Source organism: Eulemur rufifrons, chromosome 21 (assembly GCF_041146395.1).
Source record: "Eulemur rufifrons isolate Redbay chromosome 21, OSU_ERuf_1, whole genome shotgun sequence".
NCBI classification, from domain to species: domain Eukaryota; kingdom Metazoa; phylum Chordata; class Mammalia; order Primates; family Lemuridae; genus Eulemur; species Eulemur rufifrons.
The window spans coordinates 6,875,529-6,890,000 of NC_091003.1; the positions used below are offsets into that span (position 1 = coordinate 6,875,529).

The 14,472-nt window shown below is 48.8% G+C and overlaps 1 protein-coding gene across 1 annotated transcript in view; it reads left to right on the forward strand.

Annotated features, from left to right (window-relative positions):
• Positions 1-4,595: 4,595 nt before the first annotated feature.
• Positions 4,596-14,472, forward strand: part of CCDC63 (coiled-coil domain containing 63) — a 27,028-nt gene continuing 17,151 nt past the window's right edge. Inside the window, exons 1-4 of the mRNA XM_069497236.1 lie at positions 4,596-4,657; positions 5,049-5,218; positions 8,266-8,455; positions 12,359-12,478. Of these exons, the coding sequence (XP_069353337.1) occupies positions 4,649-4,657; positions 5,049-5,218; positions 8,266-8,455; positions 12,359-12,478 (489 nt within the window). The 5' untranslated portion in view covers positions 4,596-4,648. The remainder of the gene's footprint in view (positions 4,658-5,048; positions 5,219-8,265; positions 8,456-12,358; positions 12,479-14,472) is intronic.

The following is a 14,472-nucleotide window of genomic DNA, read 5'->3' on the forward strand; positions in this document are numbered from 1 at the left end:
GGCTAGGGCAGCGAGACGCTCACCGTGGTCACACTTGACCGGGATCAGACTGGGGTTCCGAGCTCACGCTCACGGGGCATGGGGTGGGGTGGGTCCTGAAGGAACCCCACCCCCAGCACTGGTAAAGTGCGTTTCCGTATAAATGATTTCTCTCTCTTTTTCCTGTTTTCCACCGACCAGAGAGAATTGCGTCCCTGGAGTCAGCTGCGCGCGCAGTCCTCGCGGGGCAGCTGTGGGTCTGAGCGCGAGTGCGGGTGGGCAGGTGGCACTCGGGGTGGCGCGAGGGTGTGGGTGGCTGAGGGAGGGGCTGAGAGCGTTGACTGAGTCGGTGACAAGGAGGGTCCGGGGCCAGTCTGCTAAGGGGTCGCCCTCTCCCCGTCTCCCGCTCCCAAAAGCGTCCTTCGCACCCCCTGCTCTTGTCCTGTCCTCCCGAGGCCCTCCCAGGGCCTTCCAGGGGAGAACGCCCGGTCCGTGCGGGTCACAAACGCTCCGTTCCAGGGGTCCGAGAACGCCCGGAGGTGGGGCAGGGGGCGGCACGAGCAGTCCTCCCAGCGCCGTGGGACACGCGCAGTCTGTCGGGCGCCCCCTCTGGTAAGTTTCGCCGCCACCTGCTGCGGACGGCTCCCCAGTCCCCGACCCGGAAAGGCATAAGGGGCGTCGCAGCCCCCAGCCCGTTCAGGCTTGGCTGCTCCAAGCCTGGAAAACATCACGGTCCTCTAGGGTTAAACATAAATAAATTACGGCGTGTAAAATAACTCCAAAAAAGTCCAACAAATTTCTATTTTCCTCCCATAACAATTCTTTAAAAAGAAAAAAAAAAATCTGTGGATGTGTTTCTGTGCTCCTGCTTGGCTGGTGCCCTCAGCACATGTTTAATTCTGTCCCCAGGTTGTACAGCCCTGGCTCAGTATAACCCACATGGCTGCCTGTCCCAAGCTCCCTACGGAGCCCTTCAGCAGGCAGGCTTACCTTTTAAAGGCAGATTGTTAAAACTCAGAAGCAGAGGAGGCACAGGCCACCCCTGCCCCAGCTAATTAAACATTAGACCATAAAGCTGATCTCTGCCGGGAGGAAGCTTCATTCACTCAAACTGTATTTGCCAAGACAAACTGATACTTGAAAATACTGAATCGAAAACAAGCTACATTGATCCAGCACCTGTCACCTGCTAGGCACCCTGCTAAGTGCTTTACGTACATTATTTTATGCTAAGACATGGGTGTGGGTATCCCCATTCTACAGATGGGGAAACTGAGGCTCAGAGAGGTAAAATCACACTGCCAGTGAAGGTCAGCTAGTCCCACGTCATGCTTTTAAAATGGTGCATTACAGATCCAGTTAGACCCAAAAGAGCCCTGGAAAATAGAATGGCTTAATAAAAAAAATTGGAGCTGCACAAAATTGCAGAGTTGAAAGAGGTCCCAGAGTGAGTACACTTTGCCCAAACCTTGTCAGTCAGGTAAACCCTGCTACAGCTTCTACCCACACCTTGAGGGCTCATCCAGAAATGATCAAGATGTGGCACCACTGTCTTACACCATTTCCCTGCCTGTGGGAATTTTCCCTCAGATAATGATTTACCAAAATTCCATTGGTCCCTAAACCCTCTAGACTATAACAGTGAAAAGCCAAACGTTCTTACATTGCCAGATACTATTTCCTATCACCCATCAACTTGAGAATCATTTTCAAGGTGGTGTATTATGTAAGTTAGGAATGCTTTAGGCTATAAAGAACAAAATGCTTGATGAGCGCCTTAAACAATAGTGACACTTGTTATTTCACTTAAGAAGCAGCCTGGGCAGGGTGCAGTGGCTCACGCCTGTAATCCTAGCTCTCTGGGAGGCCGAGGCAGGTGGATCACTCAAGGTCAGGAGTTCGAGACCAGCTTGAGCAAGAGCGAGGCCCCGTCTCTACTAAAAATAGAAAGAAATGATCTGATCAACTAAAAATATATATAGAAAAACTTAGCCGGGCATGGTGGCACATGCCTGTAGTCCCAGCTACTCGGGAGGCTGAGACAGTAAGATCGCTTGAGCCCAGGAGTTTGAGGTTGCTGTGAGCTAGGCTGATGCCACAGCACTCACGCTAGCCCAGGCAACAGAGCAAGACTCTGTCTCAAAAAAAAAAAAAAAAAAAAAGAAGAAGAAGAAGAAGCCTGGAGGTAGGCAGTTTCAGGGATGGGGCAGTAGCGCACAGTGTCAATTAGGACCTAAATTTTTTCCCATTTTTCCTCTTTGCTGTCCTCAGTGTGACAGTGATATTTCTCCTCATGGTCATGGGATGGTTGCCACAGCACCAACCATCCTTGCATGTCTTCATAATAATTTCTGAGAGCAGGAAGAGAGGGGAACATGGACAAGCTCTCACTTTTTGTCACAAAGGAACAGAGTAGAATTCTCCTATGTCTCATTGGCCAGATATGTGGATCACATGCACATCCTTAGACCAATCATTGACAAAGGGAAGTGGGGTTACCATGACTAGTGGGAACCAATGATGGCTCATGCTCTGGAGCTGGGCACACTGAGGGAGACACAATCAGAACTGTGTTAGGAAGAAAGAAGTCGGGGTTACAGTCATGGTAGCTGCTGTAACACATACATCTCCACGCTTCATTGGCTTAATTCAACAGAAGTTAATGTCTCATTTATGTCACAGTCCAATGAGGATGTCCACGGTTGGCAGGTAACTGCTTTCACAAGTTGATTTGGGGAACTGCTTTGTGACTCTGCCTCCCATAAATATCAGACGGGGGAAGGGAGGATGGAAAAGTCATATCCCCTTCTTAGAAGTCAGGGTTTGGAAGTGACACATTTCCCCTCTGCTCACATCCCATTGGTGACAGTCCATCACAGGGCCCTGCCTGGGTGCAAGAGGAGCTGGGAAGTGTGACCTCTGGCCAGTGAGCGACCTCAAACAACTCCACATGAAGGGGAAGTGGCCGATGGGGAGGCAATGAATCAATCTCTTCGCGGCTGATCTTATTACACCCTTGCTTTTAAGGGACATCCAGTCTTTTCCAGACCTCTTGCTAGTTACTTCCCTCCGGGTGCTGCCACCTATTACAGACCATGAATCATTCTCTGAACACTCCTTTTATTCACTTGCCCCTCAGCCTTTTCCCAGGCAGTTCTCTTAGCCCAGAATTCCTCCCAACTTTTCCTCTCTGCCTACAAACTCCTATTCATCCTTCAAAACCCCAAGTGAAAAGTCATCTCCTTTGTGGAGCCTTTTCCACTATTTTACCCTGGGCAGGCTTCATAGCACCTTGAAGGCTGACTCACCACTGAATTCCCTACAACTGTTAGCTTTATTCTCAGGCTACCTGCAGAGGCGAGGTGGCTGTCAGCCACTCTTGACCTCACTCATCTAGGCTCAAGTGCAGGAGGAAACAAAGTCTCTCTCTTCCTGAGTGTTGAAGCTTCAATTCCACCACACACTCTGCTTGGACTAGCGAGGGCCATGTGCCCATCCCTGAACTAATTCCAGGCCAGGGGGCTGGCACTCTGATTGGCCCATCCAGAGTCATATGCCCCAATCCTGAAGCTGGCAGGGTGTGGCTAGCCCCTGGGGAGCAAAAAATGACCAGGAGGGAGGGAGGGAGGGCGTGGCTTCCCACAGGAAATTCACGGTATTGTTACCAGGAGATAGAAGATGCTGAACATCCCTCAAACCCTTGTAAACATTGACCACACTGGATCTTTGCCGTGTTAAACCACCTGTATCGCACCATAGCATCCCAGCCACTGTTTGCTGAGCACTTACTATGTGCCAGGCACAGTGCTAAGGTGCCTTACACATTCAACGACCTGCAAAGTGGCTTCTAGAATTTCTCCCATTTTCTAGATGAGGAAACTGAGGCTCAGAGAACTGAAGTGACTTGCCCCAGGTTAATAAGTGGCCGTGGAGGAATTTGAGCTGAGATCTGGTGGTGGACACAACCAATGCCCTAACCACTGCATGGCAGGGCCACTCAATGGTGGCAAAGCTGGAATTTCTGCTTTTGGAACCCAGCCCCTGCCATCTGAGAGCAGCAGTGTGGTGGGTCTCATGGCCCTATTGCGCTTGTGGGATTAATTTTGTCCCTTCCTCTGAGTACCTATGTGCCAGATGAAGTTCAAGTTGTGACATGATAAAAAGACCTCTCAGTACCGCTGGCTCCTGCTGTAGGATGGGAGGGTTGGGGCCTTCCCACAGCTGCAGCTGAAGTTGGGCGCATTTCGCTTTAACCCCATCTGGGGACACACCGCCCTGATGCCATTTTGCCCCCTCTTTGGGAAGACAGGGAGCAGAAGGGTAACTGACATGCCGGAACCATCTGCCCAGCTCCTAATAATAAATGGTGACAGGAACAGGTTCCAGGCAAACATTGCTTTAAACAACAAAAAAAAGTGCCTCTTCTCACACCCGGGCAGCCATCTGCGTGTCCTCCCCATGTGCCAAGCCGTGGGCGGAGGAGGGAATTGGGGACTGGGGGGAGGGGAGGAGGTGCCCGTTCTGTCCCGCACCGCCAGCGGGGGTGGCTCATGAGGTCTTTTCCCTTTGCCACTGTGGACAGGGCACTGCAGAGAGAGACAGGCACACTCGTGGCTCTGACCTCCCTGGGGACGGTGTCTGAGCAGAGGGAAAGCGCAATTCCTTCAAGATGCCGATGGTAGGTGATACACACATTCGCTCATCTAATCCTGACAACAAATCTATGCACACCCATTTTGGAGATGGGAGGCCGGAGGCTCAGAGACCTCCAGTGACTCGCCCGAGGTCACACAAGGTGGCAGAATCAGAACTTGAACCCAGAACTCCTCTTCCCCACACAGCAAAGCTGCCTCCTCAGTATGCAATGATGAGGCCAGCTGTCTCTCCACCCTGGCAACCCAGGGCGGGTTTTCCGTGCAATAGACAGGCAGCTGGCATCACCCAAGGGGGGTCTCCCACTTCCAGCCCCGGCCCAGCCCCCGCCCCCGCCCCCGCCCTTGAGCTGAACTCTGGGCTCCTCTGGCCACCTGACCCATTGCTGCCTCCCCTCCTGTCCCTGTCTCACCCAGTCGAGGAAGAACAGGAGAAAATCCTCCGCTCCGCCCCAGGAGCCTTCGGAGAAGGTCAGAGAGCAGCTGGCTGAGGCAGAGCTTCGGAAGCTCCGGCAGCAGTTCCGGAAGATGGTGGAAAGTCGGAAGTCCTTCAACTTCCGCAGCCAGCAGAAGATCATGAGTCAGTAGTAAGTGAGCGGCGCAGCTTTGCGCTGAGTGATCTTGGAGGACAGTTTGGGGTTGCGTTTCCTGGTGCTCGCCTGCTCTCCTGTGTCAGAGCCACTTCTGAGCCCAGTGTGGGGACTCATGTTCTCAGTTGCCAGAGAAACCCACTTGGGAAGGCTTCAGTGGCGAGGAGGAACTGAATGCAGGGTGTCTTGGGGACCCCTGGAGAACAGGACACCCACATCTCAGGGAAGGACCCAATGCAAGAACCATTTCTGGTCCCTGTTTCCCTCTACACATGAGTTTTGTTCTTTTCTCTCTGAATTTCAGCCCTGGCTTGTGGGAAATGGCTGCCCCAACTCTTGAGCTTGCCAAGCTACACAGAGAGACTGTCTTGAAATCAATTCCAATTCCAAATGCCCGGGAGAGGGAGACTCTGATTGGCTCAGGTGTCTACTCCTGGCGTGGGTGGGTAAGAGCGTAGGACACATGGCTTTGGCTATCACTCCTATGGTCCTGCCACAGAAGTGGGAGAGTTCGCAGAGAATGCCAGAATCATGAGGCTGCGGACACCCCAAGGACATTTCCTATTGGTGTGTCCTTAGAGCACTGCAAGATAGAATATTTAGGTTGGTCCGAGTGCAGTGGTGTTTACAACTAATTGATCACAACCAGTTACAGATTCCTTTGTTCTTTCTCCACTCTCACTGCTCCACTTGACCAGCCTTTAAAAAAAGAAAAACAAAACAAAACAAACAAACAAACAAAAAGATAGAATATTTAAAATTGGGTTGCCCTAGAAATTATGGAGTATATTATTTCTTTGGGCAATAGAAAGATGTTCCCTGGGGTTGAATAAACAAACATTAAACAGGCATTCTTAGATTCCAAGGAAATGTAATTCCTTAGCTACATGCACATTGTTTATAAAGACAAAACAACTGTCTGTTATTAGAAACAAAATCTGACTGTTGGATGATGTGGGGAATTCAGAGGATGGAGAAAAGGGATTCTTAAGATTTTCCATAGATTCAACTTACTCAGGGCCAGGACTAGTCCATATGGGACCTCCGTGTGAATTTTTAAAAAGGCACCCTTTCTCAAGACACTTTACTGCCATCTGTTGGAAAAATTGTCATTATGTAGGGATTTTGCTAGAACAAGAAAAAGTGTCCCCTAGAAAAGAGTAATAAATCAACAAATCAGGGATGCGTTTTCAAATAATGGCACTTCCGAGGGCTGTGCAGTCTACAACCTGCACATCTGTGTCTGGCCGCCTTGATTCTCAGCCTACCTCCAGTGGGCATCAGGAAGTGCCTCCTTCCTGGTGTGTCTCTGACAGTTTTTCTTAAATCTTACCCTTCCGCACCCGCACACCACCCCCCACACAGGGTTCTGGCTCTAAGTCAATCTCTTTGATCTAGTTTCACTTTGATGGAACTGAAAAGAAAGGAGTGGAAAAGTGGAGATTTTAGGTTCTTTAGAGTGAAACACCTATTACATATAAACAGGGCCAGAACTGAGGTGCAGTGCCTAGGGTGTAATATTTAAGGAGGCGCTTTTCCCCCAGCACTGACCTTATGCTTAAAGCACCCTGCCAGTGAGCGCCTCCTTAAATGTGGGGGCTCCTTGCTCCCTTATCCCAGTCCCAGCTCTGCATACAAGACACACAAACCTTCCTTTTGCTTTTACCAACCCTTCCTGAAAGCCTAGCTCTGGTAGACGGTGGCACTGTCTCTCTCTTTCTTCTTTCCACTTAACAAGGACCCCCTTCCAGCAGGGGCTTAAGAAGGGACAAAAGTCCCAGCATGCAGGTTGAGAAGACTGGGAGCTCCCAGTCACTAGCCACATGTGGCTTTTTACATTTGTAATTAATTAAAATAAATCAAATAAAAAATTCAGTTCTTCGATTGTACTAGCTGCATTTCAATGCTCAATGGTCACATGTGCCCAGGTGGATGCTGTCAGACCCTGTAGAGAGAGAACATTTCCATCACTACAGAAAGTCAGCAAACTACGGCCCACAGCCCCAATCTGGCTGGCTGCCTGTTTTTGTAAATAAAGTTTTATTGGCACACAGCCACGCCTATTCATTTATACATTGCTCGTGGCTACTTTCCATTGCAAGGGCAGAGTAGAGTAGTTACAACAGAGATCATATGGCCTGCAAAACCTAAAATATTTACTGTTTGGCCCTTTATAGAAAAAAGTTTGCCAATCCCCACTCTAGAACATTCTTTACTGTTCTAGAGCAGTGCTTTCAAAAACTTGACCGTGTACACGGAGCACTTGAGAGTCTTGTTGCAGAGCAGGTTCTGATCCAGTCGGTCCCCGGGTTGGGGCCTGAGATTCTGCATTTCTCCAAGCTTCCAAAGCACGTCCAGGCAGCTGATCTGCAAACCGCACTGAGCAGCCGTTGTTGGTTCCCAGTTTTCCAGAAACAGCCTCTGTGCCATTTCCCATCGTTCAGTGTCTGTGCAGTCTTCCAGGCCGCCTTTTCTCTTTCAAAGTCCCTGTTTTCCCATATCCCCCACCCTGTCACTTCTCCAAAGCAGACAGGAAGGGGAAGGAGGAGGCTCAGACCAGCCCATTTAATAAATCGTTGGCACCCCAAGTAGAGAAACCGTGGAGGTTATTGCGCATCTCTGTGTTGATGCAAACTTGAAAATCCTGCCTGATGGGTTTGCTGCTCATCACCAGAGATAATTGGCTGCAGAGTCTGGGAAGATGGTCTGCAAACTCAGACAGATGCCAGCCAGCCGCTGGCAGAAGCGAACTTGGGGGCTTCCGCCATGTCTAGTAATGAAGTTTGACAAGCGCAGCTGCAAGTTGTTCCTTAGGAAAAAAATACCCCGAGGAGCAGTGGAAATCGCAGCGAACTGGGTCCCAGGCGATCAGGGCTCCAGACCTGCATCCGAGGCCGGGGGCAAATCCTTTTCAGCTGTTTGAGCGGGGGGCGGGGGGGGGGGTGCCTCTCTCTGCCAGTCTCCTGTCGGGGCGACGGTGCCTGGCGTGTTGGGGCAAGGTAAGCGCAGGGGGCAGGGTGAGTCATGGGCTGCTTTCCCAACAGCAAGGAAATCAAGACCCTGAAGGCAGAGCAGGATGAGATCAGCCTGCTTTTGAGTCTCATGAAGTCCTCAAAGAACACAGACCTGAACGAGAAAAACTACATGGAGCTGCGCTTCCTGCTGCAAACCAAGGAGGACTACGAGGCCTTGATTAAGTCCATGAAAGTGCTGTTGGCCGAGCTGGATGAGAAGGTGTGGTCTTTCTCTTAAAGGGTTAACCAGAACACAGAGCAAGGGCGAGGAGTGGGGGCACCCATGATGCCTCAGGCCAGACCTGACTCCCCAGTATCCACCATGACTTCTGGGGGGAGCCCTCTAAATGCCACTGTGGCTATTGTCTCCACTACCCTTGTGACCTCTGGGCTCCCAGAATCTAGGCCCCGTCCTGTTAATCTGTTCCTCCACCAAGGTCCCCTTGCACATCCTCACCAGATCAGTTAGGAGAGGCTAGGTTAGGCTGCAGCGGTTTAAACCAATAAGGGTTCTTTCCTTGTTCATGCCACATATCTGTCGTGGGTTGGCTGAGGACCCTTATGTCTTCTCATTCTGGGCAGAAAACATATCAGTGATATGTTTTCAAGCAATGACACTTCCTAGGGTTGTGCAGTCCACAACCTGCACATCTGTGCCTGATGACTCAGCAGCGTACTTGGCTCTGTGTGTCAGGAACATTTTTTTTTTTTTTTTTTTGCCTTAGGAAAAAGTTGAGCTCCTGCTCTGAGAGAGAGGACAGATCACTGACTGGCTCTTTGGGGGCAAATGGGGTGCCCAAAACCTATGGGACCAGAAAATATCAGGTGGTTTAAACCATCTTGAACATTGGCAGGTACTATGGCAGAGAAAAACAGGTCTGGAGGATTTCACACTGGCAATTGAATGCTCCAGTCACTTCTGCTCCTGACTCATGGGCTCCAAATAGTCATGTGACCCTACCCGTCCACAAAGGGGTCCAGGAAGTGCAACCCCCCTACACATCTAGAAGGCAAAGAGTTAGAGACATTTGCAGAACAGCGTGTGGAGGTGACTTGTACGAGGAACCGCGGAGTGAGGTCCCTGAGGCAGTGGCTGGGGAGGGTTTGGGCCTGGAGGACTGGGCTCCAGTGACAAGGGCGGAGACAGATGCCAAGATTCTTTCCTGCCAGCCGCGGCAGGTGGTGTGTCACTTCTCTGAAGTCAGGGTCCCTTGTCATACTGGGCAAAGTGGACGGCGTGTCAGTCAGGAATGCTTTTGGCCAAGGCTAAAGTGACATAACACCCGACCAAGACAGGCCTGGACCAAAACGATACTTATTTATCAATTTTTTAAAGAAACGTCTTATCTTGGAATACTTTTAAATTTACAAAGATAGTCCAGAGAGTGCCCACACACCTTCACCCGGCTCCCCCGATGTGCACATCCCACAATGCCGTGCGACATTTGCCAATACAAAGAAATGGTTATTATTTTTACCTGAACTCCAGTCTCTGTTGGGATTTCACTAGTTTTTTCCATCCATGTCCTTTTCTGTCCCAGGATCCAATCCAGGGCACCACATCGCATGTAGGTTATTTGTTTGTTGCTTAACAAGAAGTCATCGGACATAGGTGACCTCAGTATTGTTTCACCTGCTTTAAACGATCGCGACAGCCACGCCTTCGCCTGCACTTGACCTTGCGTCCCTCCCTGCTCCGCAGGCCTGCGCGCCTCAGAGGGCGAGGTGCCCGCTGCCCTTCTGCAAGGCCAGGCCCCTCCTGCGCTAAGCCGCCCTCAGCCCCGTCCCCGTCATTAGATGGAGACCTCGCTGGGTGGGTGTCGCCCTTGTTGCTCCCGTCTCCGCCCCCTCTCTCTCCGAGGCGCTCTTTCCTTGCCTCCTTTATCTTAACCTAAAAACCAAGCACATACAAAACCCAAAACAACATTCCAGCAATTCCAGCTTTTCCCCTTTCTAGAAGTTTCTAGAAGTCCTCATCTGCATTCCCTGCTTCCCTTTCTAGGGAAGGTACTATCTCCACTTCTACCTGTGCTGATGGAAGCAACATCGCCTCCCCCGAAACTGCTTTCTCTGGGGTCACCAAGGACCTCAGCCTCTCTCAACCCAGTGGCCTTCCCTCAGCTTCCAGCCAGAGGCTTGGAGCTCCCAAACACACAGCGCGTGCGTGGACCCCTTTAGCACAGCGGTTCTTAAACCCATCACTCCCAGCGCTCATTTCTTGTCCTTTCTTTCTTCCTCCCACTGAGATGTTACTTACACACAGTCAAGTGCACATGTCTTAAGGGTATAGCTCAATGACTTCTCACTTGGGGGTACACCCACGTAGCCACCACCACGACCAAGACATACACTATTGCAGCACTGAGAAGCTCCCTCGGTCCCCTTCCATTAACTGCCCCCCAAGGAACCCTCTCCTGACCTCAGCATCGTGGATTTGTTTGATCTGCATATAGTCCTGCATCTAAATTGCCTCTTCTAGAACGTGCTCTTCATGCCTGGCTGCTCTCAGTCAGCACTGTCTCTGCCAATAGCCCTTTTCAATAGCAAATAAATACCCCTGAAATTTGCAGAAGGTAGAATCCTTTGCCCTTACTTATTTTAAATCAATATGATGCCCTCATTATAATATAAAGGAGAAATAAATGTCATTTGTACTAAAATTTTTATTTTGATATGTGAGTGTTCTGGTCTGACTCACCTAGAGCAGGGCCAGGAAATTGTTTCTGCAGAGGACTGACAGTAAATATTTTGGCTTTGCGGCCACCTGGCCTTTGTCGCAACTATTAATATTACTACTTAACTCTGCCTTTGCAGCTGGAAGGCAGCCATAGATAATATATCCATGAATGGGTGTGGCTGTGTTCCAATAAAACTTTATTTATAACAACAGGCAGTGGGCCAGATTTGGCCAAGGGCTGTGGTTTGCAGATCCCTGGCCTAAAAGGTGTAATCTGAGACCTGTAATGCTACGTAAAATCACCAAGGATTCCACAGCCGCACTGCAGACTGATTCATGCTTGTTTTATCCACAACTCAAATAACAGGATCCAGGCCGGGCGCGGTGGCTCACGCCTGTAATCCTAGCACTCTGGGAGGCCGAGGTGGGCGGATCGTTTGAGCTCAGGAGTTCGTGACCAGCCTGAGCAAGAGCGAGACCCCATCTCTACTAAAAATAGAAAGAAATTATATGGACAGCTAAAAATATATATAGAAAAAATTAGCCGGGCATGGTGGCGCATGCCTGTAGTCCCAGCTACTCGGGAGGCTGAGGCACTAGGATCGCTTGAGCCCAGGAGTTTGAGGTTGCTGTGAGCTAGGCTGACGCCACGGCACTCACTCTAGACTGGGCAACAGAGTGAGACTCTGTCTCAAAAAAAAAAAAACAAAAACAAAAACAAAAAAAACACAGGATCCAGGCTGTGCTAGTGACATGATTTCCAGAATGATGACCAACTCTTGGTAAAGTTCCAAACAAATCAAAGAATAATCTCTTGATTTATGCAGTGACTACAGTCACGGATAATTCAGTGTCCATTAGAAATGAATGAAAAATATGGTGTGTATACATATAAAAGATAGTTTTATTCTAGGTACAGAAAATTATAAAGAGGTTTTTCACCTACATAATGCCCAGAGGGACACTGGGAGGTCACAAGGGATGGGGGGGCGGTGAGTCTTAGATGTCTGGTGCTGTCTTACATGTTGCAGGGTGTGTGGCATCTCATGACCCACATATTAAGTGGCACTAGTGCCCTCGTCATTGCAAGAGCCAAAAAAAACAAAAAAAACAAACCAAAAAACCACCATGAGGTTATAGAAGGCCCCTTGACAATGTCATTTATGCTGGAAACCAGAGGTGTAGGGAGGCAAAATTTATGTCCACATGTGAGTAAAATTTACATGCACAGGTGAGAGCAAAAACTCTAAATTGCCTCATTTTACCCAAAACTGGCTAAGATTAAGTTGACTAGAGCAGGCCTTCCAGAGATAAACTGAGATTCTATTTATAGGAAAAGAAAGAACATCGCGGTTTTTGTTTTTGCACACTTGAGTGAGTGGACTGTAGAGTGGGTACCCATGCAGATGCGAACACAGCTGGGCTTTCTCTCTTTCTCTTTTTCAGATTGTTCAGATGGAAAAAAAAATTGCAGACCAAAAACAAATCTTCTTAAAAATGCAGGAGGCCAACAACCCCCGGAAACTTCAGAAACAGATCCACATTTTGGAAACCCGTTTGAATCTCGTATGTAAGGTGTTCTCGGCAGTTCTGCCAGCAGCTCTGCCCCGCTTTGCTGAGACTCAAGAACGGTGTCAGCTGAGCCATTTAGCAGAATGTACCCATTTCGCTGGTTGACTCCGGAGAAGGTTAACTAATGGCGGCCATGTAGACCAGGAAGCCTTTTAGGATTTACCATCCGCCCTGCCCCACCCACCCTGTTCCATCCACCTTAGGAAAGGCTGTTGTCCCCTGAGCCCCCACCTCACCTGGGATGCCCACTCCTAGTTCCCTGTCTCGAAAATTCTTGCTTGTTTTCAGGAAGCAGGTCACCAGGCGGAATTAGTTAGACCTTCCTCCTCCATGGCAGTCTTCTTATGTCTCTATTGTAGCTACTGTCTTTTTGTTGTTGTCTCTAAGACCGCTAAGGCATTGATGTGTATAACTTGATGACGGGAAAAGTGACGGTTCCTGATTGCCCTCAATTTACAGTGACTTTTGCATTAAGCAGAATTTTCTACATTGCAAAGTGGCTTAAGCAAAAAAAAAAAAAAAAAAAAAAAAAGGGGGGGGAGACTGTATTGGTCACAGAACTGAAAAATTCAGAGGAGGAAGTGGGGCCTTCAGGCACAGCTGGATCCAGGTGCTTCAAACATGTCTTTAGGACATAATCTCTGTCCAACTCTCCTCTGGGTGGACTTTATTCTTGAGTAGCTCCCAATGTGAACAATCACCAGTAAAAAGGAAACATCTCTCTCCTAACACAGTATAATTTTATTACCCATAGTCCTCATGTTGTACATTAGCTCTCTAGACTTGTTTATCCTACCTGTCTGCTACTCTGTATTCTCAGACCTACGTTCCCCATTTCCTCCTCCCACCCCCTGCTCCTGGTAACCACTGTTTTATTCTGTCTGTATATTTTACTTTTTTTTTTCTTAGATTCCACATATAAGTGAGATCATGCAGTATTTTTTTTTTTTTTGTCTAGCTTATTCCACTTAGCACAATGTCCTCCATGTTCACCCAAGTTGTGACAAATGGCAGGACCTCCTTTTTTAAAGGCTGAATAATATTCCATTGTGCATATATACAATGTCTTTATCCATTCCTGTGTCGGCGGACACTTAGGTTGTTTCCAAATCTTGGCTGTGGTAGGTAATACCGCAGTGAACATGGGAATGCAGATATCTTTACGAGGTAGTGACTTCATCTATTTTGGGTATATGCCCAGAAGAGAGATTGCTGGGTTGTATGGTAGTTCTATTTTTAATTTCTTTAGAAACCTCCATACTGTTTTCTATTATGGCTTCGCCAATCTACATTCCCACTAATAATGTAACCAACAACATCATCTTTTATTCACTTATTTTTTTTGAGACAGAATCTCACTCTGTTGCCCTGGGTGGAGTGCAGTGGCATCGTTGTAGCTCACAGCAGCCTCAAACTCCTGGGCTCAAGCCATCCTCCTGCCTCAGCCTCCTGAGTAGCTGGGACTACAGACATGCACCATGATGCCCAGCTAATTTTTCTATTTTTAGTTGAGACAGGGTCTTGCTCTTGCTCAGGCTGGTCTTGAACTCCTGAGCTCACGCCATCCTCCCGCCTTGGCCTCCCAGAATGCTAGGATTACAGGTGTGAGCCACCACAGCTGGCCCTCAAAAGGTAGAACTTTAAACAGGACAATTGACTTAGACTCTTCAACAAGTTAATGGCATGAGAAAAATTGGGGTGGGGCTATTTTTGTGCAGTTTCTCAAACTCAGCACTATTGGTATTTGGGGCTGGATGATTCTTTGTGGTGAGGGCTTTGCTGTGTGTTGTAGGATGTTAAATACCTGCTACTGCCCACTAGGTGCAAGTTAGCACCCTCACGTCCAACCCAGTTGTGACAGTCTCAAGTGTTTCCTTTTGGAGACAATGTCCCTTTCGAGGCAAAATCCACCCCCAGTGGATAGGCACTATTCTAGATTAAAGACTTTTAAGATACATGACAATTATGTGAACTTTGTTTGGCTTCAC